General features: G+C 54.9%; 1 protein-coding gene across 1 annotated transcript in view; it reads right to left on the bottom strand.

The window, feature by feature from the left end:
• NSG1 (neuronal vesicle trafficking associated 1) overlaps nucleotides 1-25,826 on the bottom strand; it is a 31,384-nt gene extending 5,558 nt beyond the window's left edge. The window contains exons 1-4 of the mRNA XM_036852529.1: nucleotides 25,662-25,826; nucleotides 25,114-25,268; nucleotides 21,311-21,427; nucleotides 3,106-3,216 (exon numbers count right to left, since the gene is read on the bottom strand). Of these exons, the coding sequence (XP_036708424.1) occupies nucleotides 3,106-3,216; nucleotides 21,311-21,427; nucleotides 25,114-25,242 (357 nt within the window). The 5' untranslated portion in view covers nucleotides 25,243-25,268; nucleotides 25,662-25,826. The remainder of the gene's footprint in view (nucleotides 1-3,105; nucleotides 3,217-21,310; nucleotides 21,428-25,113; nucleotides 25,269-25,661) is intronic.
• Between the last annotated feature and the right edge of the window lie 1,647 nt (nucleotides 25,827-27,473).

Raw genomic sequence — 27,473 nt, 5'->3', positions numbered from 1 at the left:
GGATGGGGCAGCCCTGCCTGCCAGGCAACCAGGACAGACGGTCCCGCTGCCACCCACATAGCGAGGCTGTAAGACGGGGGTGCTGGGGAGGCACTGCGGGGGGCGTGCTGGCGGCAGGCAAGACCCCGGGGGAAGATGGCTTCCAGGGGTGTCCAGGAGCCACACGGGAGTAGGGTAGGGTGGGAGCTCCGGGGAAGCTGCGACCTGCCCCCTTTGGCTGGAGAGACCCCAGCAGAAACACATGTCAGCCGTGGGTGAGCTCAGGGAGGTCACAGAGCCTCTAACATGAAACGATAACTGGACAGGTGAGGGAACCCAGGAAAGTGTCCCAACAGCCCTGGCCCACGGTCCAGGAGGCCTGGCTATTAAACCTCACATGCAAGCTCCCCGAGAGAAAGTCAGTCTACGAGGAGCACCCAACTGTAAACACCTCGTAGGGTCTGGGGCAGTTTCCTCCCATTATGTTAAGACGTTTCTATAACACTCATCCAGTGACTTCATGGTTTAAAAAAAAAGCAGAAACCTAGGATCCTCCCCAGCCCACATCTGCCTTTTTAAATCCCCTCGTGACACTCCTCAGCTTGGGGCCCCCTGCAAGAGGCTGCCCCGCTCCCCTCTGCGCATCCCAGAAGCTCGGGCGCCTGTGCCCGTCAGCCCCTCCCTTGGGGCCCAGGGTCAGCAGGCCCGGCCCAGTCTGTCCTCAGCACAAGCCCAGCCCACAGCAGGTCCGCGCCAGCGCCCCCCCCTCATTTGGATCCCAGCCCGGACGAGCGCCGTGCTCCCGCAGGAAGGGGTGGCCACAGGCACGCGGTCACCACGTACTCCTCCTTGCCTAACTCCTGGCAGCATCCACATCATCTGCACATCGGTCTGCTGGCTTGCTGCTGCACCATGAGCGCCGAGGGCAGGCCCCCGACACATCCTGTGCCCCGCGGCACGCCCAGCACCCCACCACGCACACAGGAGGCGGCAGTTAATAAATACATGCCGAATAAAGAAGGAAGTGCAGGGTGAGACTTTGGGTACGACGTCTCTGTACTCAACTTCCTGTTGGTAAAAGGGGGTCTGATGGCATCTACCCCACAGGGATTCTGGGAGCATCAGAGATCTTAGTTAAAAGCCCCTTGTAAACTGTCGGGTGGTGGCATGTGATGCACATGTACGAACACGCAGAAACGAGGGAGGAAGGGGACACACACACACTCACACCTTCCTTTCTCCAGCCTTAGCCCGAGGGCCGTGAGATACAGAGCGGCAGCTCCCCGGCCCTCCCAGTGACGTTCTCCAGGAAGGACACCACCCGTTAGATGTCAGTGGAAAATGCCAAGTCCCCAGAGGTGGAACAGTCTCTCAGGGGCTCTAAATTCCCAAGGCTGGCTGTGCACCGGAACCACCTGCAGAGCCTTGTAAACACGCACACACCTGCCATCCAACGCTGCTGTGAGTCCGAGGCCTGGGCCTCATCTCCCTGGCTCCACCTGGACCAGGTTATCCAGCAGAACCTGGCCTTGCAGTACGGGGAAGGCAGTTTGGGCCCACTCCTCCCTCTGCCTCGGGCACAGAGAGAACGCGCCCGGAAGGAAGCCCTGCATCCTCCTGGTGGGGCTGTGGCCGCAGGTATGGGACCCATCTGCCTGGACGAGGACTCCAGTCCCCAGGGAAGTGGTCCTCCGTGCACCCGGGTTCCATCAGGGCATGGCTCCTGCGTCACCTTGGCTCCTCCTCCTTGACCTCAGGTCCTCCCCCCCTGCCCCACCCCTGCCTCCCAGATTCACTCCTGTTCCATCCGCAGCACCCAGACTGGTCTAGACCCCCATCTCTTGCCTGGTCACCTGCAGCAGCCTCCTGGGCCGTCTCACTGCCTCCTGTCACCCCCTTCCAATCTGCAGCCTCCCCAGCCACCCGAGTGACCATCCCATCACCTCCCTCTCCTCCAGGGGCCTCTGGCCGGCACTCCAGTCTGGCCACAGCCGGCTCTTCCCCAACAAGGACCACGTACGGACCGGCCCAGCCAGCACCTGTGCGCCGCTCCTCCCCTCGCCCACCTGGCTCAGCCCTGCTGTCCTCCAGCATCAGCTCATGCGCTGCCCTCCTCGAAGTCCCAGCCCTCTGGATCAGCCTCCTTTAAACCATGGTGTCTCCAGAGCCTCCAAACAGATCATAAGTCCTCCAGCCCCAGCCCGGGGTGTGCACGGGCTGGTGGAAGGGGCCGGGGGCTTCCCCCTGCCCAGACGCCCTTCCCCAGGTCCCTGCACGGCGCCCTCATGGGCCTCTTACGTGGTGGGCACAAAACGCACACTCGCCGAGCGCAGAAGGGCTCAAGTGTCAGAAGCCTTGAAGCTGTGGAAGGAGGAACCCATACAAGGGCCTGTGTCCCTCACATCAGCAGCACCCAAACCGCAGCCGCCCAGTGGCGGCGACCGGGCTTGTTCTGCTCGTGCCCAGTAGCACACACGACGGGGTTCTGCTTTCATTCCAGCAGCGCCAAATCCTGGGACTGATCATGTTTTCCTCTTCGCACTGGCTCTGGGAAGTTCAGAACCAAAAGGGGGCCCAGGTGCTGAGTGTACGGGACACGGGATCAAGTCCACGGCCCGTGCGTTTCACTCCTCCTGCTTCTCCCTTCACCCCACCCTCTCCCTTATTTTTCTCCCCTTAATCCTGCGGCCCCATGTGTCTGCTTCTCTGCCACTTGTAGCCTTTGGGGAAGGAGGCATCACATCAGCAAAGCGAGCATCGAGCGTGGAGAGCCCAGCGGCATGGCGGGCAGACCACGGTCTGCGGTCGGGGGGCTGGGGTCGCCCAACGCCACTCCCAAACCCCTGAGTGGTGGTGCAGGTCTTCCTCTCCCGGGACCTCTGCTTCCTGGCATGTCCCCTCATCACTCACTGCCCCCCCCCAGGGGATGTGCCGGGCCTGCAGACAGGAGCCTCCCTTTCACAGGCCCCGCCGTGATCCCGCCGTGACCCCGCTTCCCTGCCGCAGGGTCCCCATGGGGAGCTCCCGCCAGGCCCCCTCACTGCCCCTGCCGCTCCAGCCCTGTCACGAGTCACGCGGGGGGACGAGGCGCAAAGGCATCGGGGGCCCAGGGGAGGGGGGGCTTACCTTGAGGACGAAGCCGTCGGGGCAGGCACGGTCATACTTGTACACCTTGTAGACGACCAGGAAGACGACACAGGTGAGGAAGGCCAGGGCAAAGAGCACCAGCACGGACACCTGTGGGCGGGGGTGGGGCCGTCAGCAGGGCTGAGGGGCGGCCACGCAGACACGCCCACACACAGATGCACACAGACACACACACAGGCCGGCGGGCCACTGTACACGGGCACCGTCTCCGGAAGGAGGCACGGAACACAGAACCGGGAGGCCTCTGGTGATGAGCGGTCAGCGGAGTCACTTTACACTGGACAACTTTTTGCACCATCTTCATTTTTTCACCACAAGCATGCATCACCTTCATTTTAAACTAGCCATTTCTAGTATTCCAGGCCTTGCACAGAGAGCTCGGGGTACAGATAGCGATCAGGCCTCATCGACGTCGGACACACCATCAAGCCGTGGGCGTGGGCTGCCCTTCTGATGCTGCGACACCACAGTGACGCATCAGCCAACGGCTAATCAGCTGTTCCAGAGACACCCCTGAGCCCTGGACACCAGCCCTGCCCTTGACCTGGGGCCAGCTGAGCAGGACAGACAGACCCTCCCGGGCCCCCGTCACCCCCACTCTGGACGGTTTCCTGCGTGTTCAGTTAGAGCCTGTCCTCCCCACCCTGGAGGGCGGTCCCCATGAGCATGGGGACTCAGCGGTCTGCACCGTGGCTGGACCACGGGACGCACTCAGTAATGTCGGCAGGTGATGCATGGCAGCCCATGAGCAGAGTGGGCCAGTGATGGGAGACCTCCCCACTGCAGGGCCCGGGGCACGGGGGACGAAATGATGCTGCATCTGGCCTTGAAGGTGCTCCCTGGCTGCTGGGAGCTGCTGGGCAGGGGCGAGAGCGTGTCCTGGGCTGAAAGGGCATGCAGAGGCCCCGCGGGTCAGGTCGGGAGGTGTGACCAGGGACAGCGGCCCCCAGGCCCCCAGCCCAGCCCCACTACTCCCTCTCTTCTCCCCACACGGCCACCCTGGCCACCGGCCACTGCTGCCCGGGCTACGAGTCCCCACCTCCAACCACCCAGCTCACGCTCACTGCAGCCTGGGTGACACCCGTCCCCTCTGTGTCCCCCACCCAGGGAACAGCCCCTCAGACCCCCAAGCAAGCAAGGAGTCTCTGTGTCACCCCCAAGGAGGCCCTTCCTGCCCATCTCTGCAGTCCGTCCCCGTCAACATCTCTGTCCTCTACCCCCTGTTCTTCCCGTGACCCCTCACCTGGGCTGTCAGGGCTGTCACCCTCTCTAGCCACTCCAGCCTGTCTGGACAACCCGCCTGCACGTGGAGCCTGCGTCTGACAAGGGGACACGGGTGGCGCCACGGCTGCCTCAAGGCCCAAAGCACCCCCAGGGAAGGTGCCATCTGGGTTCTGGTGGCCGCTATAGCACGTGGGCAAGGACAAGACCACCCGGCCCGGGTGGGCAGCCCGGGGAGACCACAGAGGCAGCTGAGTATGGAGCTGGGTGACAAAGGAGGCTGAATCTGAGGAAGGAGGGGGCAGTGGCCCTGGGGACACGCGGCGGCCGAGGGAGCAGCAGAGTATGTGAGGGGCTTTCTGACAGGGGTGGCAGCCCTGCTGGTGCCCGGCACCCAGGAGGGGCAGCCAGATTCTGGGTAAGTCACCCAACTCCTCCAGGCCCAGGCTCCTGCCAGCCAATGGCAGTGAGAGGACCCAGCTCCCGGGGCTGGTGGGAGGGTGGAGGGCTCAATGCTGTGCTGATGAGGACAGCACCTAGGCACAGTGGAAGCTCTGGAAGGAAGTGTTTGCTATTGTTGCTGCAACTGTCACCACAGCCATTCCCTTGCTCACTCGGGTCACACAGTTGGCAGATGCAGAGCTGGACTCTCAGCCCAGGCCACACAGCCTCCCCCAGGCCCGCCACCCTATCCTACCTGAGCCCCTCCCCACACTCACCTGACTACTGCTCACCCAAATCTGCCCTGCCTGGGACCCAGCTACCCACTGGCGGCCCCTGGGGGCAGCAAGGGCCACTTCAGCAGCTCTTTCCACAGTCTAGAATAGCAGGGTTGTCCATAGGGAGAGCTGTATTTAAAATAACTGAACTCCTTCATAACCCTCTATATTTTGGGCATTTGAAAACATTATTCCAAGAAGAGGTCCATGGCACACAACAGGTTAAGAAGCCCTGTTAGAATATGTCCTCCTCAATAAAATATTAGCGGACTGAATTCAACTATATGTTAAATACATGCACCATGATCAAGTGGGATTCATTCCATGGTTGCAAGGATGGTTCCAACATCCACAAAATCAATGTGACATATCACATTAACAAAATGAAGGATAAAAATCATATGACCATCTCAACAGATGCAGAAAAAGCATTTGACAAAATTCAACATGCATTTATGATAAAAATTCTCAACAAGTGGGTACAGAGGGAATGTACATAATAAAGACCATATATGACAAGCCCACAGCTAACAGCATACTCAATGGTGAAAAGCTGAAAGCTTCTCCTCTAAGATCAGAACAAGAAAGGGATGGCCACTCTTGCCAATTTTATTTAACATAGTATTACAAATCCTAGCCAGGACAATTAGGCAAGAAAAAGAAATAAAAGGCATCCAAATTAGAAAGGAAGAAGTAAAACTGTTACAATTTGCAAATGACAAAGTATCTATAGAAAACCCTAAAGACCACCAAATAACTGTTAGAACTAATCAACAAATTAAAGTTGCAGGATACAAAATCAACATACAAAAATCTGTTGCATTTCTATACACTAATAAGTGAACTATCAGAAGAGTAATTAAGAAAACAATCCCACTTACAACTGCATCCCAAAGAATAAAACATCTAGGAATAAATTTAACCAAGGAGGTAAAAGACCTGTACACTGAAAACTATTTATAAGACAGTGATGAAAAAAATTGAAGAAGACACAAAAAAATGGAAAGATATTCTGTGCTCATGCATTGGAAGAATTAATATTGTTAAAATGTCCACACTACCACTACCCAAAGCAATCTACAGATTCAATGCAATCCCTATCAAAATTACATATTCATTTTTCACAGAAATAGAACAAACTATCTTCCAATTTGTGTCAACCATAAAATAGCCAAAGCAATCTTAAGAAGAAGAAAATTGGAGGCATCATGCGCCCTGATTTCAAACTATATAACAAAGGTATTCAAAACAGTATGGTAGTGGTGTAAAAACAGACACATAGACTATGGAACAGAGATGAGAGCCCATAAATAAACCCACATGTGTACGGTCAATTAGTTTATGACAAAGGAGCCAAGAATATAAAACGAGGAAAGAACAGTCTCTTCAATAAATGGTGCTGGGAAAACTGGAGAGCCTCATGTAAAAGAATAAAACTCAACCACTAACACCATATACAAACATTAACCCAAGACGGATTAAAGACTTGAATGTAGGACCTGAAACCATAAAACTCCTAGAAGAAAACACAGGTGATAAGCTCCTTGACATTGGTCTTGGCAATGATTTGTTGTATTTGACCCCAAAAGCAAAAGCAACAAAAGCAAAAATAAACAAGCAGGACTACATCAAGCTAAAAAGCTTCTGCACAGCAAAGGAAATCATCAACAAAATTAAAAAGCAACCTACTGAATGGGAAGGAATATCTGTAAATCATATATCTGATAAGGGGTTAATATAAAAATATATAAAGAACTCATAGAACTCTAGAGCAAAACCCAAAGAATCCAACTAAAGAATGGGCAGAGGAACTGCATAGGCACTTTTTTCCAGAGAAGACATACAGATGGCCAACAGGTACATGAAAAGGTGCTCAACAACACTAACCATCAGAGAATTGCAAATCAAAACCATAATGAGATATCACCTCACATCTATTAGAATGGCTATTTTCAAAAAGAAAAGAAACAGTAACGGTCAGAAAGGATGCAGAGAAAAGGAAACTCTCGTGCAATACTGGTGGGAATGTCAATTGGTGCAGCCACTACGGAAAACAATTCAGAGGTTCCTCAAAAAACTAAAAATAGAACTACTGGGACTTCCCTGGTGGCGCCGTGGTTAAGAATCCGCCTGCCAATGCAGGGGACACAGGTTCAAGCCCTGGTCCGGGATGATCCCACATGCCACGGAAGAACTAAGCCCGTGAGCCACAAGTACTGAGCCCACGTGCCACAACTACTGAAGCCCACGCACCTAGAGCCTGTGCTCTGCAACAAGAAGCCACCACAATGAGAAGCCCGTGCACCGCAATGAAGACCCAACACAGCCAAAAATAAATGAATAAATAAATTTATAAAAAAAAAAAAAAGAACTACCATGTGATCCAACAATCCCACCTCTGGGTATTTATCTGAAGGAAATGAAAAAACTAACTTGAAAAGATGTCTGCACCCCCATGTTTACTGCAGCATTATTTACAATGGCCAAGATACAGAAGCAACCTAAGTGTCCATCAGTGGATGAATGGATAAATATGTGGAATATATATTCAACGGACTATTATTCAGCCATAAAAAGAAGGAAATCTTGCCATTTGTAACAACATGGGTGGACCTTGAAGGCATTATACTAAGTGAGATAAGTCAGACCAAGTAAAACAAATACTGTTCAAGCTCACTTATATGTGGAATCTTAAAAAAAATAAAAATAAAAACTGAGCTCATAAATACAGAGATCAAATTGGTGGTACCAGAGGCAGGGGGGTAGGGGAAACGGGTGAAGGGGGTCAAAAGGTACACACTTCCAATTAAAGATAAATAAGTCCTGGGGATGTAGTATACAGCATGGTGACTACAGTTAATAAAACTGTGCTGCGTATCTGAAAGTTGCTAAGAAAGTAGCTCTTAAAAGGTCTCATCGCAAGAAAAAATATTGTAACTGTGTGGTGACAGATGTTAACGAGACTTACAGCGTGATCATTTCTCAATACACATAAATATTGAATCATTCTGTTGCACAGCTGAAACTGAAATATTGCTATATGTCAACTACATTTCAATTTTTTTAAAAAGAGTATAGGGACTTCCCTGGTGGCGCAGTGGTTAAGAATCCACCTGCCAATGCAGGGGACACGGGTTTGAGCCCTGGTCCGGGAAGATCCCACATGCCGCGGAGCAACGAAGCCCATGCGTCACAACTACTGAGCCTGCGCTCTAGAGCCCGCGAGCCACAACTACTGAGCCCGCGAGCCACAACTACTGAAGCCCGCGCGCTTAGAGCCCATGCTCCGCAACAAGAGAAGCCACCGTGATGAGAAGCCCACGCACCGCAACGAAGAGTAGCCCCCACTCGCCACAACTAGAGAAAGCCCGCGCACAGCAACAAAGACCCAACGCAGCCAAAAATAAATAAATAAAATAAATAAATTTATTTTTTTTTAATTTAATTTAATTAAAAAATATAAAAAAGAGTATAATCTCAAGTCTTGGAGAGACGTGCATCCTTAAACCTATCCCTTGAATCAGAAGCCACGTGGAGTTTGGTTCACAGCACCCCATCTGTTTAGGTATAAAAAGAACCCCCCTCTCTCCGCAGGACCATGGGGAACCACCTCCTCAGGGCCCTCCTCCTGGAACCTGGCCTGGGCCTTCCATCCAGGATCCCTGGGCCCGATGGCCGAGGAGCTCACAGAACTGAGAAATGGGAACACGACAGTCCCCCGAGCAGCCAAGGGAGAAGGCAAAGGAATAGATCCCCGGAGAGTCAGCAGGAGGCATGGGGCATGGCAAACCCCAGCCCCCAATGGCGGGCTGTCCCACTCCCCCTCCACGCCTCGGTGAACCCCAGGCCTCTCCCAGGCCCCAGAGTCGGCTTGGAGCTGGAGAGCACCCTGTGGGGAGTGGGGGGAGAAATGTGGGTTCACATTTCCCTACATGGCATGGTGTCCCCTGCAGTCACCACGGCCCGAGAAGCGAGCCGCAGGCCTTTCCAGGAAGATCCCCAACCGGCTCCGGACTGGATCCCGGCTCTGCCACCCGCCACCTGTGTGACGAGCAGGTCGCCTGCGCATCTTGTCTCTGAAGAAGAGACAAGGCCTCACACTCTTACACGTTTATCAAGAGAATGAAAAGCTATCAAGGGCTCGAGAGCATGTTGTCAGCCCCACGTGCTGCACCTGGTCAAGGTTGAATTGTGCCCCGCCCCCCCCCCCAAAAAGTGGAAGTCCTAAGCCTGGCACCTGTGAATGTGACCTCATTTAGAAATAGGGTCCTTGCAGGTGTGATTCATTTAACTGAGGTCATCGGGTGAGCCCTAATCCAGTATGACTGTGTCATGAAAATGGGACATCTGGACACAGAGGTGCACGCAAATGGCCACGTGAAGACGGAGGATGGAGTGATGCACCTTCAAGCCACGGAAAGCCAGGGACTGCCGGCAACGCCCCGCCCCGCCCCAGGAGCCAGGAGGAGGCAAGGAAGGGTCTTCTCCCCTGGAGGCTTCAGAGGGAGCACGGCCCTGCCGGCACCTCAGTCTTGGACCTCTGGCCTCCAGAACCGGGAGACGATACATCTCTGCTGTTGGAGTCCCCCAGTCGATGTACTTTGTCCCGGCAGCCCTAGCAAGCTAACACAGCCCCTAACACCAAGGCTGTTTTAGGCCCTGAGTGGTCAGCACTGGCTCACCTCCCCTGAAGGTCACCCTTGTCCCTTCCCCAGCATGGCCAGACTGGCGGCCTTCCCTCCTCCTCACCAAAGCCCTGGCCAGGCCCACTGCCTCCCGGAGGGCTCTGGAACGTGCCAGCCTCTCTGGACACCGAGAGCACATGTGTCCCCCATAACCCAGTATCTACCATTTCCTGAGTCAAGTGAAATGAAACTCTGTCCCAGTTTGGAGAGTTTCATGAACCTCCCTCACCTCCCACCCCCATGAGACAACTAAGAATATTCCAGAACAGAATGTGAAATCACTTAGCCAGACATACCTGTTTCCTCCAGGCCCTGGGACACGCCATGGCTGTAAGCACCCTGGAGAGCCCCGATCGCCCAAGGCTCCATCTTTCAGCCAATTCTGAAATACTCTGGCCGAGAGACAAGCCACCATCCACTGCCCAAGGTGTGTCAAGGGCCCTGGGTTCTAGGCCTGGTCGGCCAACACACGCAGTGACCCTGGAAAGGGCATCTGTCCCCTGACCCTCGGTCCCCTCTCAGCTGTGAAGGGCGAGCACCCACATTTACAGTGAGGAGTCCAGGAGACCTGGGCAGAGCAGCCCCTCACTGAACAACATAAGCCCCACTCCCTCGGGGCTGCGGCCTCAGAGCAAGGAAGATGCCTGGAGACCATCAAGTCCATCACCTTCCTGTACACATGACGGAGGCCCAGCCACTGAAAAGGCAGCCCCTTCAACGGGAACAACGGGACGCCCAGGTGGCCGAAGAGCCCGGGGCACACACAAGAGGAGGGGCGGCCGCCACCTCAGTGACCCGACCTGAGCACAGAAAAGGCCCCAACAGCGCTGTGTATTAGAATCACAGGAGCCTCCAAGGATCCCGATACCCAGACCCCAGACCGGGAGACCCCGACACCCGGCCCCCAGGCCGGGACACCCCGATACCCGGACGCCAGACCGGGAGATCCCCATACCCGGACCCCAGGCCGGGAGACCCCGACACCCAGACCCCACGCCGGAGACCGCGACACCCGGACCCCAGGCCGGGACACCCCGACACCCGGCTCCCAGACCGGGACACCCCGACACCCGGACCCCAGACCGGGAGACCCCGACACCCGGACCCCAGGCCGGGAGACCCCGACACCCGGACCCCAGGCCGGGAGACCCTGATACCTGGCCCCCAGAACGGGAGCAACACCCAGGCATCAGTATGTGAGCCCACCCCCCACTCCCGAACACCTCCTGTGCGCAGCCTTGCTGAGAACCGTGGGGATGAACAGAGGATCCCACTTCTGCATCGAATTCCTGCAGCCAGGGGGCTCCTGAGCTCCCACCCAAGCTTTGCCCTGTTGCACCAAAACACCATATTGATGGTAGCTCCAGAAACTCCGTTGCCTCTGCACTACGTACGGTAGGCAGTTTAAATAAAGCTTGTACACTCCTACGACAGCACCTGCAAGGCCCCGTTACTGACTGCATCTTACCAGCGGGGCACCGGAGGCTCAGACATGTAGATAACTAGGCCAAGGGAAGCCGGCTGATACCCTACAGGTATCCAGGTCCTAATCCCTGGAACCTGCACATGCTACTTTATATGGTAAAAGGGACTCTGCAGATATGATCAAGTCAAGGATCTTGAGATGGAAGATTATCCTGGATTATCCAGAGGGGCCCTCAGTGGAATCACAGGCGCCCTTATAAGAGGGAGGCAGAGGGCGAATCTGCCACAGAGGAGACGGCGATGGGAAGACAGAGCCGAGAGAGATTGGAGATGCTGTGCTGCAGGCTTTGCAGGTGGAGGGAGGAGCTGCAAGCCAAGGAATGCGAGGAGCACACCTCCAGAGGCTGCAAGAGGAAGCACAGCAGTGAGACTGATTTAGGACCTCTGGCCTCCAGGACTGTCAGAGAATGAATGCGTGTGGTTTTAAGCCACTCAGCTGCCCCAGGAAACTAATTCACCTCCCTGCAAGCCCATCTCCCCATAGACCGAGCCCCTGAGGGCAGGGCTGAAACCACACAACAGGCAGAGGGAGAGGAGTGAATGAGTCAGTGGGTGGATGCAGCTGGCAGGTAGCCCATCCCCCAGTGAGTACTTACAGGGCAGCCCTTGGGTGCCAGGAGCCAACCCGGAGCATCTATACATCAAGTGGAACATAAATTCAGTTTGCTGGGTTTTATTAAGGAAATGATCATGCACAGGAAGGGGGCAGGACCCCAGGCAGCTCTGCCCTCCAGGGGCCCCTGGAGGCCGGGACCCGGGTGGACGGGCAGTACCCAAACCTGCCGCTGTCCTCTCCGGGCGGGGCTGTGGGCCTGGAGGCCAGGGATGAAGGCCATGGAGGCCCTTGGTTGGCGGAAGGGTGTTTCCTTAGAGGCAGGGCCTTTGTTTCAGGGCCGACATCTCTATCAGGCACACAAAACCCAGTGCTGGGGCCCGCGATGCTTTTAGTGACCCCAGAAAATGGTTTAACTTTTGCTTAAAAACCAGAAAAAAAAATAACGAATCCAGCCTGGATTATATTCATCTTTAGTCCAAGACTGTCATAAGACGTTCTTTTTTTCTTAAGGCGGAAAGGGCCCACAAAGGCAAAAGCGCCTTGGTCCCCAAGGCCCTGCCTTCCTCCATCGACGGAATCCCCAGTGGCTGGTGGATGCTCCCGGCCACCATGGAGTGACCTTGGCCGGCAGGGTCAGCCCTGGTCTCTGCCGAGTGGTGTTAACTCATCACAGCACAGAGTGAGAACCAGGAGGGGAAGGCGGGAGCAGAGGCCAAACCCCCCATGCGGTGAAGCGGTCCAGGAGGGGGTGTCTCATCTAGAAGGATGGGGAGCGCTCCAGGGAAGCTCGGGAAAGTGTGCTGTAGTCAGAGGGAGAGAGAGGTTGTACCAAAGCCCCAGGCATCCAGGACACAGTGTGTTCAGCCAGTGCGGCTGGAGCATCACACGTCCTGCAGGAGAGCGGCACGGGCAGGTGACAAAGGACCCCATGTGCCACACCAAGAGGTGGGAGCCCAGACGGTTCCTGGGCGCTGCGGGATTCCAGAAGGCGGCTGCCCCTCTATTATGTCCCAAATGAGCATTTCTCACAGCGCTGGGAGGCGTCGCCAGCTGCCTGAAGGACAGATGTTTGCCACCAATTTACGTGTGTGTGTTAGAGCAGATACTACATGGTCCCTAAATTGACATCACTTTTGTGCAGTTGTCAATAAAAACTCTAAAGCAGGACACAGTGGGGTGAAATTACAGCTACTGTACAGGGATTTGTACTCATCACCCCGTGTCCTCTGGCGGGTGCCCCACGGCGACCCTCACCCCACTGCTGTGGGCAGTGGGCTTTAAGGAACAGTGTGTGGGAGCAGCGGGGGTCAGGGGAGAGCCTGGTTCAGGGCTTCCACCACGTTTGTGCCACTGACCTCTGGCAGCCACGTGAAGCCTATAAATCCTTCTCAGAATCATGCTTAAAATGCATAAGACACAACACACAGGAAAAAGAAACCAATTATATTGAAATACTATTATCAAAATATTGCAAAAATGTACATTTGTGATATACTATGCATGTGCTTCCTTATTAACACACCAAAAAAACAAGATCTTACAATACTGTGATTTCAAAGGAATGATGAGACTAAACACTTCCCAAAATCTTGGCAACACCTGCAGTGTGATACAAAGAACACTTGTGATTTGCATTGGTGACAGTCACAGGATTTACTTATACTACTGTTGATCGCCTACAGTAGAAAGTGAAAGAATGTGTACACTGCAGACTATAACACGTTGCTGAAAGAAAGTAAAGAAGACCCAAATAAATGGAAAAACACCATGGATTGGAAGACTTAATAATGTTAAGATGGGAATACTTCCCAGACTGATCTACAGATTCAATGCAATCCCTATCAAAATCCCAACAGCTTTTTCTGTAGAAATGGAAATTGCAAGGTATAGTGAATAGCCAAAGCAATCTTGAAAACGAAGAATAAGCTAGAGGACTCACGATTCCCAATTTCAAAGCTTACAGTTTCAAAACTTACAGCTACAGTAATCAAAACAGTGTGGGACTGGCATAAGAACACCCATATAAATCAATGAAATAGAAGGGAGAGTTCAGAAATAAAACCATGTGTTCATGGTCAGCTGATTTTTTCGCTAAGTGTGCCAAGACCATTCAATGGGGCAAGAACGGTCTCTTCCATAAATGGTGTTGGAACAACTAGATATCTGCACACAAAAGAATCAAGTTGGACCCTGACCTCACACCATATACAAAAATTAACTCAAAATGGAATAAAGACCTAAATATAAAAGCTAAAGCCATAAAACTCTTAGAAGAAAACATAGAGGTAAATCTTCATGACCTTGGATTTGGCAACGGTGTCTTAGATGTGACACCAAAAGCACAAGCAACAAAAATAAACTGTACTTCACCAAAATTTTAAAATTTTGTGCATTAATGAACACTAGCAAGAAAGTGAAAAGACACCCCACAAAATGGTAGAAAATATCTGCAAAATGATACATCTGATAAGGATCTAGTATCCAGAGCATATAAGGAACTACTACAACTCAACAACAGAAAGACAAACAACCCAATTAAAAATGTGAAAGGACTTGAATAGACATCGCTCCAAAGAAGATAAACAAATGGCCAACAGGCACAGGAAAAGACGCTCAACATCGTTAGCCATTACGAAATGCAAATCAAAGCCACAATGAGATACCACTTCACCCCCACTAGAATGACTATAATAAAAAAATAAACAAGTAGCAAGTGTTGGTGAGGATATGGAAAAAGTGAAAACCTTGTACATTGCTGGTGGGAATATAAAATGGTGCAGCTGCTGTGGAAAACAGCAGTTCCTCAGTATGTTAAACATAAAATCACCACACGAACCAGCAATTCCATTCCTAGTTACATACCCAAGAGAACTCAATACAGGTGGTCACAGAGAAACTTGTACATGAATGTTCACTCCAGCACTATTCACACTTAACCAAAAGGTAGAAACAATGCAAATGTCCATCAATGGATGAATGGATAAACAAAATGTAAGTCTTACCCATTCAATGGAACATTACTCAGCCATAAATGGGAATAATGTACTGATACATGCTGCAACATGGATGAACCTTGAAAACATTATCCTAAGTGCAAGAAGCAGTCATACAGGACCATATATTGTATGATTCCACTTATATGCAGTGTCCAGAATAGGGAAATCCATAGAGACAGAAAAGAGATTAGTGGTTGCTTAGAGCTAAGGGCAGGGGGAAATGGGGAGTGACTGCCAATGGGTATGGGGTCTCCTCTGGGGGTGATTTAAAGTGTTCTGAAAATAGATAATGGTGATGGTTGGGCAACACCGCGAATGTAGTAAATGGCACTGAACACTTTAAAATGGTAAATTTTATATTATGTATATTTTACTACCAAAAAAAAAAAAGGGCCAGAGGCAGGAGGCCGGCCTGTGGCAGGGGTCTGGAAGAGATGGTGAGCCCAAGCCAGAGCAGCCCTGCCCCAGAGGCAAGAGGGGTCCAAGGGGTGTTTTCTGGAAAGAACAGCCAGGAATGGACAGCAAATAGGATATGGGCCTCGGGGTGAACTTTATAAGGAGGTTATAAGGAGGGGACCACGTGTCCGAGATGCTCGGGACAGCCCTGGCTGACAGTTACTGCCCCGGCATCCCAAATGCACAGGGTCCACCATCACTCTCCAGAGTGTCCTGGTCTGGGCCATAAATTACACGGCCACTCAACTTACAAGGCCCTGGCCCTTATACCTGTTCTCCAAATGTTCACCACGAGTCGGGAATTAGCAGTCACCCTGTTTCATAGACGAGGAGCTCGATGGGCACTTGAATTTGCTGTGTTCCCATCTGCTCTTTCTGGCCTGGGGTCTCCTCTCCTGCCGGGGGGCCTCCCGGGGGTCACTGCCCAGCTGGGATGGGAACTAGGGCATCTGCAGCAGGGGAGAGTCACCCCACGGGCCCCATGCAGCTGTGGGCATGGAAAGTAGAGCTTGGCGCGCTCGGTGTCAGATGGACGTGGGTCCGAATCCTACTGCTATCCCCAGTTAGCCGGCTGCCCTTGGGCCGGTTCCTCTCTGACATTAACTCCGCACCTCCAAAATTAGGACAGTAAGATCAACCTTGAAGACTGTTACTAAGAGCCCAGGCAGGCAGCACTGGGTCGATGGCGGCTGGGTCATCCTTACTCCGCTCCCTCTGCCCTCCCACCCTCAGGAGGGAGGGGAAAAGAAATGTGCTTTTCTGCTGAGTAATGCAGTTAAAAAAAAAAAATCTTGGAAAAATAAGATGCATCCTGACATCTCCAAGCATTTACAGCACTAAATATTTTCAGTAACCCACACAAAATGAACATACAGACACACCCCCCAGATGACTCAACCCACTTAATTATTCCATTCTAGATGAAGCTCCCACTCTCTAGCTGGGCCAGGAAACCGCAAAACGGGGCAGCTGAACCCTGCATGACGCTCTGCCGAAGGTGACAGAGTGTTGAGATGCATTTCTAGGATCCCCAGTGCCACCTTGCAAAGACCACGCCCACTGCTGAGTGCCAAGGCAACGGTGCCGCCGTTCATAAATATTTAACAAATGCATCTTGAAACACACCAGGGGATTATTGGAAAGGGTGGAAAACAGACGGACACCTAGGAAGCTCAAGGTCATTAAGGATGTGAGAAAAGATACAAACCACCCACAGATTCATTTGTTGACAGAAGGCAAAGGGACCCCCAATGCAGCACATGGACACTATTCAAACAAACCTGGTCTCTCCTTCCAGGACATTCTCCCAGCCCTGCACCAACTGTGTGAGGCCGACCTTGGAATCTCTGAAAGCCCCGAAGGCAACATGGCACCAGGGGAGAGCGCGCGGCTTGTTCGCCCGAACCGTGAACTCACAGGGAGACGGTGTGTGGATGTCGGAGGCGTCAGCAGCCCTCCATCACGGCAGCCACAAGCATAAACCTTCCTTTAATCTGCCTAAGTATGGCCCCTCCATCCTCCAAGCGTTAAGAAGCAGCCTCAGCAGCACTGCAACACGCCGCTCTGCATGGGTGAGCGGGACTGTGCAATTAAAACACTGTTTAGGTTTAGTTAATTTGAGAAACATCTCAGGCCCGTGTTTATTCTCGGCATAGATACACCTCCAATTAATTAAACAACTGCTTTCCTCGTTGACACTAACCTCTTCGGAAGCCTAGACTTCGGGCCACCTCTGGGTGACTCATCCAGCAATCCCAGTGTGGCAGAGCCTCAGAAAACCCTCTCCCCAGCCAGCAGTTACCTAGCAACCAGCCTAGCAACCTCGCAGCCAAGAGATTAATCCCCGGGTGATAATCATAAAGCAACATCCAAAAAGACATCTCATCTCGAGGATGCCATCTAAAGGTACATAAAGATGAGGAGCAGAGCAGCGGCACCTCGCTCCTGAACTACACAAATTACAGACAAAAGGGGGACATGTTATCTACTTGTTGCTTCAACAGCTGAAAGGCACAATTTCATTTCTGCGATTCACACACAGAGCCGAAAAGAACGAGGAGACAGCTGGGCTGGGGAGCCACATGGAAGCTGCCCCATCACCAGCAGGGTGAGGAAGAGGTTCTGTTCCAGCCACAGCTGTGATGACCCTCAAGTGGGATGGGGGGCAGGGGTGTAGGTCCTCCTCTCCGTTGCCCACACGCATCCCAGTTTTCCAAAAGACAGCCCCCAGCCCTCAGCCCGCTGACGTCTCCCACCGGGGAAGCACGCCTCACTATGTGCGTGCATTCAGAGATGGCAGAAACACAACTGGGCAGTAAAAGGCCGAGAGAACATTCCAGAAAGGCCAGCACCCTTAGCATTTCCAAAAGGCACCAGCCCTCCTGAGCCTGCCCCGTCCTGGTGCTGGAACGCAGCCCACCCATAAAGGGTCACGAACTCCGTAGGATCATCTGGAGAGCTTGTTACAATCCACGTCCCCGGGGGCCAGGGTCTCTCTGTTAAAATCGAACCTCAGGTGATTCCGACACAGGTGGCCCCAGACCACACCTGGAGGCCACCTCCCATGCACAGACCCCACAGCTGGCACGCAGGGAACCCGGTAAACCAGCTTCCTGTTCAGGAGGGCCCTGGAGCAAAGGCAGGAGGTGTGCACGACGCAGGTCATTCATCTGAGCGACTCAGGCCCACAGGCCTCTGGGTCAAGCTGGCCAGGTCCCCTCGCACTGACTGTGGGACCCTGGGCGGGTCACCTGCTGAATGTGTGATCACCTGTAAAGGGCTCACACCCACTCATGGCCCAGAGAGGGCTCCCTCAGGAGCTACCATCAAACTTACCCAACAAGCGAGGGTCCCTGGAAATCTCACCAAGTCCCCATCACTGGGGGCCAACAGCCCAGTCAGTCATCCCCTGACTTATGGAGTTGTCACTGCACATGTGTCCAGCACCAGAGGGGAGGCATCAGGGAGCTCCTCTCTTGCCCGACACAGAGGGGCTGGTAAGTTCTGTCTGCACCCAGAGCCCCGCACCATCTGCCTGACGGTGGCTCAGGGGGCGCTATGCTCTGGCTCTCCCCCAGGTCACCAACTCAGGTCAGGGGGCCTTTGCTTACCAGGGCCACCCCACTGGACACTCATCCCACTCACAGGGACACCAGGTCACAGGCCTCACACCCAGAGAGAAGCATGAGCCAGGGAAAGGGGTCTGGTCACTGTGACATAAAAGGAAAGGAAGGCAGAAAAATGATGCTTACACGGGGGAGGACTCGGGGTACGTGGGCCCCCCCATATCCGAAGGCTGCTGTGAAGGAGGGCGACTTGTGTTCAGATCGAGGCCACAGGGCAGCAGTCACTGGGAAGTGTTTTGAATCAACAAAGGAAAAGGCTTCTCAGAAGCAGAACAATCCAGCAGGGCAATAGGTTGCCTGGGGCTGAAAGCATCCCATGCAAATGTGTCCTCCAGAAGCCACGCGGACCTCAGGTGTTACAGCCAAGAGCAGGCTGCTTGGGTTCAAGATCTCCGACTCGGTTTTCCCTCAGTTGTAAAATGGATATAATAATGGTGCCTGCCTCATGAGGTTTCTGAGTATAAAATGAGATCATAAGCATAACGAGCTTGACCCAGAGTCTGGCTCATGGGAGCACTCCACTACTGTTAGATGCTGTTATTGCCTCGTTACAAAGGGCGGTGGAAACACCAGGAGAATGAGGTTAATCCCAGGAGGCTTCATGGCAGAGGTGATATCTGAGCTGGCACTGGAAGGTGATGGAAGGGGAACGGGGTCTGGGAATTGGAAGTTGGGGCCCATAGGGAGGTGTGTATGGCAGGAGATGTGAGGAAGGGTGCTGCCTCAGAGGTAGAGTCATGGGGAGTACCCCATCTGCAAAAGAGGCAATGAGGCCCCCTTCAGGGTGGCTGTGAATCACAGGGAGGCCACAGATCTAAGTGCACAGACATGCCTGGCTTATGTATAGAACTGGGGACATGGCCGCTGCACTGCAATGATCCACTGAACACCAACTGCATATACCACCTTCTTAGACATTCTTAGACATCCCAGGAGGTGGGAGCAGAGAAGGCAGGACTTGTGCCACCACAGCCCGATCCACTGGGGCAGGCACGGATCTTCTGGGTCCTCAGGTTCCGGGCAACCAGAGCCAGGGAACCACACAAAGGCCCAGCTGTGGCTGCTGAGAGCCCTGATGGCCCATGTGCATCACCCATGCCTTAAACAAGGGACCTGGGGACCTGCGTCAGGTGAGCGTACATGAAAAGCACCAACAAAGGACCCCAGAGGTGGGGACACAGCCTGGCATGCAACCAACAGATGAAGGGATAGCTGTTCAAGTGCCACACTGCACCCTGCTTTGTGGACACCCAAAATGCTGGGGCCAGGAGAGGCAGAGTTCAAGTCAGGGATGACAAACCCAGACACGCTCAGACATCCAGATGGTGTCTGCCATCGTGATGATGGCTATCATGACCTTAAAACTGAGGTCACCTCTGCCTCAGCCAGGGGTCGATCCCCGGGTGTGGACAGGGCAGGTCATGCCAGTGGCAGCAGATGAGGCACATGCCAAGCAGCTGGCCAGAGCGGGAGAGAGATACTGACCTTAGGTCAGTCCAACCTGGCCCCCGTGAACCTCACAACACGGATGAATTACCAAGCCAGGAGCCGCCAGAAGAGCATCTCAACCTATACACCCTACTTAGGCCACCAACAGAAACCACAGATGCAGGCCTCTCTCTCTGTGCCTCAACTTCCCCATCTATAGAGTGGGTTATACCAATAGTACCTGCTTCTCGGGGAGGGTTGCTGGGAGGATTAGATGAGCTAACACAAGTAAACACCCCACAGACACAAACGGCAACGACTCTGATGGCACCTGCTGGCTTGGTCGGCCCCTGTATGGTTTTCCTCCAGCCCAGGGAGGCAGCACGGAGTGATGGGAAGGATGTAAAGCCACATTACGCCCTGGCATCCCCAATCACCCCACAAGGCCACCTCACTCCTTGGGCTTCACTTTCATCTCTTAACCAGTTCACAGGTTTGTCATGGAGATCAAACAGGATGCAGTATGCAAAGGGGCTTTGGAAACTGCAGGGCATGGGGGTGGGCAGGTGCCCATGCACCCAGCATAAAGACACGGCTCACACATCCACGTGGGTGGCAACCAGGGAGCCAGCCAAGGCCACCCTTCAAGGCCTGGGTGACCCACTTATGTCTCCCACATCACCCTTCTGAATCTAGGTGAGGGCCTCCATTTTACCATCTCTCATGTTTCCCAAAGAACAAGTTTCCAGAAGATCAATATCCTAACTTGTTCCTCAACCAACACAGCTGCTTCCATCCTCAGAGGCCACCCAGACTCAGGGGAGAAGGCTCTGTGTCCAGGCCTGGCTGCAATCCCGCCCCTTTCAGCAGTTGTTCTTCCCTGAAGAACGGTCCAGAGCAAGGTTTCCCTCCCCGAAGTGAGCACTTCCAGCAACCCATGTACAGGGCCAGCCAGGCCCCACCCCTCCACATCCTGTCAGATGGAGTGTGAACACAGGGGCTCCGCAGTGGACCACCTCTGACTCCTGGTCCTGCCACGTAGAGCTGAGACCACCCTGTGCCTCAACTTCCCCATCTGCAAAATAGGTTACACGGATAGTACTGACCTCCTGGGGAGGGATGCTTAGCTGAGCCTGCACATGCCAAGGCTCCAATTGGGTCTTGCACTAAGTAAGTGCGATGGGTTGCCCTTTTGTTATTGTCTGCCCTCCTCCCGGAGCTGAAGGGATTTTAATGTTTGGTAAGTGATCTGTTGTATGTTTATAACCTTTGCCTAAAAGAAAGTTTAGGGATGGGTCTTCCCCGTTATTAAAACTAAGTAATACTGATCATTTTGGAAGTTAAGGGAAAGAAAGAAGAAATTTTAAAAACCACAAGGTCAATTTTGCACATCTGGGGTCAGCCCGTATCGGTGTCTCGTCCTGTTCCCATCACTCCACAGGTCATCTCTGCAGCTCAGTGGACCCCTCCTGGGGGCAAAAGCAGCATCTCATCCGCTTCCAGGGCCACTCACCTTGAACCTCTCGGTAACACCCTCGGTGATGCTGACGGTGAACTCAGCTATCTTGGGAGGACGTGCTTTGCCTTTCTTGCGGTCAGGTTCATATTCAGTCTTAGTTTTCACGACCACCTTGTCCAGGAAACAGAAGCAAACCGTCAGTAGTACAGCCAGATACATTCAGACACACCTGTCCAGAGAGGACAGGTGGGGAAACCCTCGTTCAAAGTCACCATTTCACCAGGAAGCATTTCACAGAAAGAGTGAGAACAGCCACCACTTATTAGAAATCTCCTCTGTGCCAAGACTTTCAGAGAAATTACCCATTAGTAATCCTGATAGCAGCCCCAGGAGGGAAAAATGATAACGGAGGGGCAGAGAAGTTAAGTACGTTGGTCAAGGCCACGTAGCTAGTAGGTGGCAGGGCTAAGAGTAGTCAGCAGGGCTCCTGACTCCTAATTTGATGCTCCCTTCGCTGCCCAGAGCTTCATCGGCCCAGGTGGTGGGAAGGATGCGTTGATTTTTTCACTGGTCTTCATGTGCCGCCACGGGTAAAACAAGAAGATTCAAGGGCACTATTTCCCTCCAGCACTAGGAAGGCGCAGGCAGCCAGCCTTCAAGCAAATCGACCTTGGGGAGTCTGTCGCTACCCCACCATCCTCCTCTCTCCCTTGTCTTGGCAACAGCCCTTAAAGGGTCTCCCTGCTCTGTCCCCCCTCCACTCTCCACTGTGAAGTGGGAGATGTTTTTCCAACCACGAAATCTGCTCTGCCTCTGCCCCGGGCAAGCCCTTTCCCTACACCCCCGCCAGCTTCAGCTGCGCCCCAACCCACCCCTCAAGCCTCCACCCTCGGATGCTCACAGCCTCTCCGCACCATCACTGACCCCATCACACCCCGTTGCCAGGGCTGTTTCCTTCTCTGTCCCCATTGGACGGGGAGGCGAGGCGTCTGGGAGCAGTGTCCAGGGGCTATGTGTGTCTAGTCCCCAAATGCCCACCCCCCAGAGCAGGAGCCAGGAAGTTGGACTGGAGAGAGACAGCCCCCCACCCTCTTGCTCACCCAAGTGACAACGCCCTTCACTGGGTGAACCACAGCGTGGGGACACACTGCCCTCCGTGATGGTGGGACCCAGGGCAGAACAAGCACTCAGGACATTGTGGGCACTCCCAGACTGAGCTGTGACACCAGACCCAGCCTCAGGAAGAAAGTGGCCCACGCCATGCGACACTGAAAAGTGATCCAAGGGCCACACCCCTTTAAAGCACACTCTTGCCTCCCTCCTCCCTTCCGTTACATGCAGCTCTCCCTGCGCTCAGTGCGACAGCCTGCGTGCCCACCCTGGGGGCACCCATCTCTGGGGGCAGCACCTGGGCCTCACCCTGCCATCCTTGAACCCCAACTGTACCTGAGTAGCTGTGGGACCCTGAGCACACCCTTGGCTACTTGGAACCTCAGTTTCCCAGCCTGTGATATGGGTGCAAGGCCTATCTGGTAGGGCTACTGTGAGGAGGAGGGAATCCACGGGACCCTGAGCCCAGTGGGGACCCGGTCAGGATCCCATCAGCCCGGATTCCACCTGCCTCTGCCACTAACAGGCTAGGTGACTTCGGGCAAGTTCCTTAAACTCTTTGTGCCTCCATTTCCACATCTGTAGAATGGGGTAACAGTGGTAGTTACCTCCTAACGTCAGTGCGTTAAAGTAATTGAAAGCCATAAAGCATGCAGACAAGTGCCTGGTGAGTAATAAGCATTCAAACACGTCAGCTGAGACTGGCCCTGAGGCTACTACCAGCTCTGTGACTACTGGCACTGTTGCACCTCAGAACCTCAGCGCTCGGCACACATTCTATTTACAACCTTAACTGTGTTATCTGCCCTCGGACACGTGTCCCCTGGGACAGGTGACATCACCTCCCTGAAGCCTAGCTGGGAGCAACACGTTGCCACTGTTCGGGTTAAGAGATGTCTCGTGAGAGTGCAGTCTGGCTGCAAGCAGGGCAGAGCAAGGGGCCCCACCAGAGCTTCCACATTCTGGAGGATGGTAGCCTTCAGCCGAGTGACCTTGCACACATCCTATAAACTCCTGGAGACTCGGTTTCCTCATCTGTGACCTCAGAAATCTGGCCCAACCATCACTCCCTGCTAGAATGCCCATCTCTGGAGCATCTCTGGAGCATGTCAGGGATGGGAGACTCGTCACCTTCAGAGCTGCTTAGGCTATCCCGGATGGCCTGATTGGTTGGCCAGAATTTCATACCTGCCTGAAACCTCCTCCCTGGCATAAGCCAACTATGTGCCAGACGGTTCTGGAATGGAACAGACTGAGGACGAAAGCGGAGGCTGAGTGGAGGGAATCACCTGACGGAGGTGCTGCCTGGGGATGCAGTGTCCCTGGCACAGGCTGAGGCAGGAGGGGAAGGTGGGCACGGTGGCGCCAGGCTGTGCTAACTGGGCAAGTCTGACACCTAGACAGGGAAGGGGGAGGCGGAAGCCGAGTCCTCAGGCAGCCCTGCCCCTCCCACAAAGCTTCTTTTGGACCATCAATGCCCCAGAGTGGCCCCACATGACCCGGGTGCACAGGTGTGACCAGCTGATCCTCTTTTCTTGAAATAAAACACCTGTTCCAGCATCGCTCTGGCCCCTGCCCCCTGCTCTCCTACCCAAACACAGACAACAGAGTTGGGGGAATCAAAACCACTTTGGGGAGCTGAGTAAGGCTATCAAAAGGCCCACCATGGGAATAACGGAATCCTGCAGAAAGGAAGGACCCATGGCAGGGACAGTCTCTCATCCCCACCCCTGCCCCACGGCCAGCAATCACCAACATGCCCCAATAAACGACAAGCCCTGAGTCAGAACCTCCCTGCCAGGCATTAAATTAAACAATAAATGCCAGCACACTTGGGGGAACAGAGTGTGCTTCCTCGTGGCTGGGATGATTTTAAAAAGCAGCAAGGTGGTCAGAATGGATGTGTGTGGATAATTTTAGGTTTGAGTTTTACAATATAATTGTCTAGACGTTTAAATGTTTTTAATGTTAATTCTTGAAAATATTGCTCTTAATGGACACAGAAACTACTTGATTGCAGGCGGTATTCAAGAAAGAGGGGATTCCTTAAATTCAACAAAAAGAAAAAAGAAAAAAATCCCACTTTAAGGGGAGGATGATGAATGGCTGTCCCCAGTTACCCTAATACTGAGGAGCACGAGTGCTTATTTGGAGATTTCACAAAAGGAACAAAGAGAGGAAGGAGGCGGTGTAGGAGCGCGCACCCTGCCGCATCTACCGCCGATGTGGGAGGGGTGGGCGCAGAGGGTAAGGAGGGGGATTCAGCCCCTAGGGAGGGCCCATCTGGCCAAGGAGAGGGGCCTCTCCACCCCAAAGGGGCAAATCGGGCTGAAACTGCATTATCCGGGAAGGCACGAGGGGCAGCCGCACCACTCCTGGGCTCACCCCAGAACCAGAGCCCCTGGTACCCCGGGGCAGGGACGAGCGGGGCTGGGTTGTAGGTGGAGGGGCCAGGGGCCTCTCTCGGACAAGAGTCCCACGAAAATCAAGAAAGGACCTTTCCGCGACCGCGTTCCATTGTCAGGAAGAAGCTGTCATCTAAGGCGGGGCGGGGGTGGGGGGAGGGCCAGATCACCCGATCCAGAATCCCGCGCGGGTACGTGGTCCTCCGAGGGGCGTCCTCCACATCGCCCGAGCCCGCCCCCAGTTCGCGTCCCCAGCGCACGCGGCGCGTTTCTTTTGTTGCGGCCGCCACCCGAGATTTGGGGGTGCGCACCCGGCGGTCCTGGGTGCCGGGGGCCTCTCACCTTATCCGGGGGCGGGAACTGCAGTTGATTGACATCAAGGGGCGTCATCAGGGGGATGGTGTCGAAGCCATCCTCCAGCAGCGGCTGCTTGGTGCCCTTCTCCGCGAAATTGTTCCCCAACTTCACCATGGTTCCGGGAGACCCGAGGCTGACGCCTGCGGAGCGAGGGCCGGGCGGGAGTCACCGCGAGCAGGACCCAACCGCTGTCCCGGGCGTCGGCGAGCTCTCCGGCCCCTGCCTCGTCTCCGAGGAGGGGTCGTGAGGACGCAGAGGTCGCGGCCCGAGGGCTGGGGGGTGGGTGCTGTGTATTTACGGACTCACCCGCTGGGCGAAAGCGCCGAGCTCAGGGACGCCTAGCAGCCGGGGAGGGGGCGCCGCCCCTGCCCGCGGGTCTAGACGCGTCCCCGGTCCTGGCGACGCCGCGCCGGTGACATGCCCAGGGACCCCTGTCCCTCCCACCTGGGGAGATGCGCGGCCCTGTACCCGGCTCCCCGGCGGAAGGGTCCAACCCGGGCGCCCCGCGGCCCCGCCTGCCGGCCAGCACTCACCCCACGCCCGGCTCCGGCAGGTCTGGACTCCGACCGCACTCCGAGCCTCCGCGTCGCCCGCTCCCGCTCACAGCAATGGCAGAGGCGGCGCCGCGCGGGCCGGGGCGGGGGCGCCGCGCGATTGGGCTCCCTCCCCCCGCTCGCCACCTCCCTTCCTGCCGCTCCCGGGGGTTAACTGCGCGCGGTGAGTGCGTGCGTGTGGCGGCGGCGGCAGCCTTGACGCAGCGCGCGCGCGCCGAGCCGCACAAAGAAGCGCGGGGCGGGCGCAGTGGGGCGCTCCCTGTGGACCCCGCAGTCGCCGGGACCTCGGCGTGGGGGGCGATAAGGGGGATGGGATCGCGCCCCGGATGGGAGGCTCGGAGCGGCGGGAGGGCGCCACAGGGCTGGAGGCCGGGGATGGGGGAAAGAGAGGTGCAGGCTGCGCAACCCCGGGGCGGCGGCCGGGGCGCAAGGCGATTCGAAGCGAGAGAGGAGCGAGGGGATCCTAGGGATGGAGCGATCCCCCAAAGTGGGGGAAAAGGTGCCCCCCTTGCAGCCGAGCCAATCTGGGAGTCCTGAAGGATAGGGAAGGGTCCTGCGGGGGAGGGTTCCAGGAGGCGGTGGGCGGTGGCAGAGATCAGAGCGTGGTCTGGTTAGTGCGTGGCTGGCTTGGGGAGAGGGCGACAAAAAGAGGGCGTGTCCCTGGTGAAAGGAGGCTCGGATGGGAATGGAGGGGGGAGTTTTTCGGTGGTACAGGATGTGGAGGGAGCGCTCTCCAGAGCTGGGGACGGTGTCCGGATGTGGGGGGACGCCCAGGGTAGCGGGAGGGAAGGTATCCAGGGTAAAGAGAGCGCTTCGCGTGACGCGTTGGAGCGTTTCTCTGGTCTGGTCGGAAGATAAAGCTGGGGTCCGCTCCCGGCAGCCGCAGCCTCGACCATCCAGGGCGCAGAGAAGGGGCGTCCTGGAACGAAGAAGCGGGGTTTCTAACCCGATCCGTTGGCCCTCTCTCCCCCCAGCGGGGCCACTGTCGCAGCTGCCCAGATTAGGGCCCCATTTTATAGACTTCCAACCAGCCCTAGCCTAGGGCTCCCCGGATGAGAAACTGCGGGGTTTCGGGGAACAAGGCCAGGTGCGGAAGGAAGGCTGCTGCTGGAAAAAGGGCACCTCCCAGGCCCCTGTGTCCTGCTGGGGCCCTGCTAGGACACACAGTAGGTGTCCCCCAAAGTCTCACTTTGACACCCTTTGCCTGATTCTGTTTTGCGTGGCTGATGGCCTGAGACCCAGCGTTTTCCATCTGCCGCCTGAGAGCCATGAGAGGACCACCCCGGCAGAACCTCCTCTCCATGGAGCTAGAGAACAGGAACACTATTCCCCCGCTGCCTGCTGAGCCTTGAGCCACCAGGTCAGTCTAGGAACCTGGCCATGGGCACCTTGATTTCAAAATCCCCGGGAGGGCACAAGCAGATGAGGTGCCTGGATTTCTCTTAACTGGGCCCAAGTCCTCAGCAGGGTCCACGTGAGCCTTTGACCACAGGGCAGCCTGGCAGGACCCAGGCTCTTGGCGCACACTACCCCTGGCCAGCCCAGGAAGGGCCGGTGTCCCAGACGCAGGCACCTGGGGGCCTGGCATCAGCATCCTTCTGGCAAAGGCCCTTTGAACGCAGGACTGGTACAGCGATAAGGCATCTGTGTGTGGTCCGGGTTCTTACAGGGGACCAGGGGAGCCTCCCCCCTGACGCTTTGTTACTTCCTGCAGTAGTTGAGGAAGAGTAGCTAGAATCTGCTCAGGTGCTGGTTTAGGTGCGTCCCTGGCCAGACTAAGCTTACAGATCA

The sequence above is a fragment of the Balaenoptera musculus genome, chromosome 5 (genome assembly GCF_009873245.2).
Source record: "Balaenoptera musculus isolate JJ_BM4_2016_0621 chromosome 5, mBalMus1.pri.v3, whole genome shotgun sequence".
Lineage (NCBI taxonomy): Eukaryota > Metazoa > Chordata > Mammalia > Artiodactyla > Balaenopteridae > Balaenoptera > Balaenoptera musculus.
This window is presented reverse-complemented; position numbering and strand designations above follow the sequence as displayed.